This window comes from Aplysia californica, unplaced genomic scaffold (assembly GCF_000002075.1).
Source record: "Aplysia californica isolate F4 #8 unplaced genomic scaffold, AplCal3.0 scaffold00297, whole genome shotgun sequence".
Classification (NCBI taxonomy): domain Eukaryota; kingdom Metazoa; phylum Mollusca; class Gastropoda; order Aplysiida; family Aplysiidae; genus Aplysia; species Aplysia californica.
This window is the reverse complement of record NW_004797567.1, coordinates 344,633-349,285: the sequence shown is the minus strand read 5'-3', so window position 1 is coordinate 349,285 and position 4,653 is coordinate 344,633. Positions and strand designations below refer to the sequence as shown.

The following is a 4,653-nucleotide window of genomic DNA, read 5'->3' as shown; positions in this document are numbered from 1 at the left end:
AGGGGGGGGTCAGATAACGTAGATCAATACATGTAGTACGTTCTGATGGTCATAGTCGGGGGGTCAGATTGCTGAGGCTCCATGATAGTGTGTTGGAGCCTTGTAGGAAGTGATTTCAGATTACGCACAGTGTGGTCAAGTTAAATTAAATGTGATCAGATTACATAATGATACTGTGGTCAGGTTACGTACATAATGAGGTCGGATTACGTACGTAATGGGGTCAAGTTACGTAACAGTGTGGTCAGGTTGTATTATAATAAATTATTATAATTACTATTATATCATACTTTAAATATTTCGATCCACGGTCTTCATTCTTTCCAAGTACCCTCTTTAGATACGTCGTTTGCAGTTAAGAATAAATCGAGACGTAGTTAAAAATCTGTCACGCTTAGTAATTTGCATGATCCCATTAATATTGTAGATAAACCAAGACATAATATCTTCTCATCGGTCGCCTAGGTCCTGGAGGTGTCATCTCTCACTCAGAGGTCGGCGTGCAATGACCCGCCAGCGTTTACGGTCGCTTGCTGTTACAAAACATGGGTCTCTACATCTTTCTTTCCACTCCTTACAGAAAAGGATGTCGGTAAAGGGATGTGACCGTCCACAAAAAGAAAAAAATGCAATAGTTGAGTTTATACATCATATCTCCACTTCTTAGACAACGAGGAGATTGGTCTTATAGACTACAGCAGCACCATGGATGGCTGGTGCCTCTATAAATAAATTATTGATGGTCGAGGTCGAGGTTGCTGCCATTATGTTGAGAACCATTGGTACGGAGTGCATGGAAGCAGAACCAATAAATTGGAAAAAAAAGAACATTAATTGGTAGACAGGAAAAAGAGACTAAAACAGCAACTGGACATGGCTGGCTGGTGCCTCTATAAATAAACATTGGTGGTCAAGGTGAAGGTTGCTGCCGTTATACACTCTGACATGCCGGATAGGCCTGCCCACTGTCCATGCTTTCATGTTATCCGCCCACGTTACTCTGTGTCCATCTTTGGTCCCTTTACCTCACACCCTACCTTATGCGGGGTGCCCACCACGCCCGACTCGGTCGCCTCAAAAACAAAACGTGTTTGTTTTCTGTTTCAGGCGATCGAGTCGGGCGATCGGCCCAATCCAGCCGTAGTGGGCACCCCGTATTAGGCGAATATTAATTCCTTTTGGTGACGTTTTTGTGACCAAATATCAATCTTTTCATCATTTTCACTGATTTGTTTTATGAATCTTTTCCTCATTTTGCGTCCGTGCGATCTTCAACTGATTCCAAAAAGAAAAAAAAAGGCCTCTTGTACACTTTTTGCTGTTCAGGCCATACAAGGTGTGATCTGTGAGAAACACGTGCGGTGAGAACAGTAGCCAGTCTATGACATTCATGCCTTGGTCTTCCAGAAACTGTGTTGTTACACGGGCAGTGTGGTTAGGGCGGATGCTGTCGTGTCGGAAGAGCACGAGATTTTGATTCGTCTGCCTGAATAGTCGGAACATTGACGCATTGGGATCCTTTCGTGCTGTTTTGCACAATAAAGACGGCGTTTTCTTTTTTTTTATTTTAAATGTTGGTATTATACGGCACTTGCAACTGCATATTAAGGTCGTATGAGCGCGCGGGACACATTAGACTTTTTTTTTTTAGTTGGTAGGAAATTTTGAATTTTGCCCGGGCGGCGGCCGAAGCCTACTCTTATCGATTTTAGACCATTAAGGGATCTTTAACATGGGCAACTTGCACACGGGCCCTCTGAGATTTTTCGCCCTTGTCCGAGACGGCTAGGTGTAGATCTTTCCTACCTTAAGATCAGGGGTGTGGCTGAAAGACAGCAGTAAGAAGGCGCTAAGGAGTAGCAGTAGAAAGGCTGCGGAAAGAGTCAGGAGCCCAGAGGTGGTGAGGGTGTGAGGGCAGAAAGAGAGGACGAAAGCAGACGACAGAACATTGTAGGAAAGGAGGTGAAAGGAGACAATTTTAGAGAAGCTGAGAATGTTTCGGAGTGTTCTATGGTCTGCTGGGGTAATAATATAGTGTAAAGCGCATAGAGTTTGCTTTCGAGTGGGGACATGCGCTATAAAAATGCTATTTATTTATTTTTATTTTTATTTTTAGTATCGTCTGACTGCAGGTGTCAAAGAACTTCCTTGATGTCTTTCTCAACTTTTGTTATTGTTTCGTTACTTATGAGTTCTCTAAGGGTTTTTGAATTATTTTTTTTTGCATTATTGTTTTCACTAGACTGTGGTCTCTGTGTATACACACAGAGTGACATATAGACAGACAGACAGAGAGACAGACATACGTACATACAGTCAGACAGACATACATTCATACAGACAGACGGACAGTTTGGTCGTGGATGGGGCGTATCTGTCAAGTTGGATACCTGTCTGTCTTTTTTTGTTTTAGGAGTTTTTACGGTGCTCACAACTGCATAAGGGCATTTGAGAGCCAAGGGGTGGATGTCAAAGGAGAAGTCCTTACAGGGAATCAGGCCTACTCTGCTCACCTCTCTAGCTTCAACAGCACAAAGTCAAAGTCTGCTTCGGCTATCAATGCACCCCAGAAATAGCGGGTCTCAAGAGTTTGACAATCATACAAAAGAAGTAGAGGAACAATGACGATAGTAAGGATTGGGAAAGAAAAAGCAGCAGGTCCCTGTTGCAGTTCAGACACTGTTATTAGCGTGACATTGATGAAATAGCCTATTTACTACTACAATTCTACGGTGCACAAGAACTCGAGAGGTTAATGTCCCCCCATCCTTTGGGAATGGCCTAAAGATACTTCAGTCTGTAGCACCGCCGGGGGGTTTGTCCGTCTTTATATTTAAATTTATAAACATGTGCGTATAAACATTATGAAAATAAATGTGTGTGTGTGTGTGTGTGTGTGTGTGTGTGTGTGTGTGTGTGTGTGTGTGCGTGTGTGGGTGGGTGCGGTTGTGCGTGCGTGCATGTGTGTTTATGTGAGAGAAAACAAAATTTCCCAGAAACAGTAACTGTTGTTTTGTTTTTTTCCACAGGTCACTAATCGACGAATAAACATAACCACACCCTTACCATTCTACTGGCGACCTCGCACACACAGGACCAATATGGAAGAAGACTCAAAGCCTTTTGAGAAACAGTCTGAAGAGACCTTGGGTCTGGCTACGCTAGCCATTCACAGCGGTCAAGACGCGGATAACTGGAAGTCCAGAGCGTTAGTGACCCCTATCGTGACCTCCAACAGTTTCAAACACGACGTCTATGCTGAGGGGGAGGTGAGTCATGAAGTTTTAACCCCCCCTCCAAAAAAAAAAAACCAACAAAAAAACCAACAAACAAGCAACCAAAACAAAACAAACAGACAAACAAAAAAGAAACAAAAAACCAACAACAAACAACAACAAACAAAACAAAAGCAAACAAACCCAAAACAAACACAGAAACAAACTGGGGTACCTTGATAGTCGAAGCAGACCTTGTACTGTTAAAGCTTGAGAGGTGAGCAGAGTAAGTCTGATTCCCTGTAAGGACTTCTCTTTTGACATCCACCCCTTGGCGCTCATATGACCTTATGAAGTTGCGAGTGCCGTAAAACCTCTACAAAAAACAACAACTAAAAAATAGTCGGCTCACGCATCACCCTATGCTTCCAACATAAATGAATACCAAAGTGGCGTCGGTGGCCTAGTGCTTAGGCTCTCGGAGTCACAACCGTAAGGTCGTGGGTTCGAATCTCGTCAGGGGCCCGATGTTGTGTCCTTGGCCTCACTTTACCCAGGTGGAAATGGATACTCGGCTATAGATAGTGTACGATCTTGTCAGTTTGATAGTGTTTGAGCGGGTGAAATCTGCAGCTTGCACTGTATGCTTCCGAAGAAGCTGAGAATGTTTCTGAGTGTTCTCAGAGGATCTGCTGCGGTAATAATAGTTGTAAAGCGCATATAGCATGCTCTTGAGCATGGATATGCGCTATATAAATGCATTTATTATTATTACCATTATTATTATTATTATTATTATTATTATTTTATTATTAAAAGTGCTGGTGACTGAGCAGTGAGTACAATGTATTAAAGAGTTCCTTGTTTTTTTTATATAAAGGAAAGAAACAAAAATTCCACTATTGTTTAAAGCTACAATTTTGGGCAGGTTGATAAAGTGACGCTTTTTTAAGTGCTTTCAACAGTATTATATTATTGCCTGTTACTCCCCAGTTTCGAGGCGACTTTGAAAGTGAACCACGTGACCAAAGCCGCCATGCTGGTGCGCCACGACCAGACGAGCTCTCTCACAGTGAACCTGAAGCTGGTCAAAGGTCAACAGCTCAGAGTGGAGGCCACTTCCGCTTCTGGAGCTTCCGTCCGGACTGAAAGGTTCAGCTCTTTCTCCGGGACCTTGCTCAACTGAGTGGGCCCAGGAGTGTGTTCCGCGAGATAGTTAGCTCTTCTTCTATTGCAGATACATTATAGAAAGCGAACGTCCTCGAAAGCCGATGATAACATTTTATAATTAATCAATGAGCGTTTGATACTGAATTGTTTTAAAGGAGATGATGTTTTCTGTGTACTTAGAAAGATGAGGCAATGAAGGTAATAAATTTCAGAAAGGAAACACTTTTATCTGAAGAAGTCAATTTCATGAAATAAAACCAAAGTTTAT

General features: G+C 42.6%; 1 protein-coding gene across 1 annotated transcript in view; it reads left to right on the top strand.

Moving 5' to 3' along the window:
- The window catches only part of LOC101859110 (cystathionine gamma-lyase), a gene marked incomplete in the record, with an annotated part of 21,796 nt that overhangs the window by 2,073 nt on the left and 15,070 nt on the right, over positions 1–4,653 (top strand). Inside the window, 1 exon segment of the mRNA XM_013084484.2 lies at positions 3,030–3,269. Within this exon segment, the coding sequence (XP_012939938.1) occupies positions 3,102–3,269 (168 nt within the window).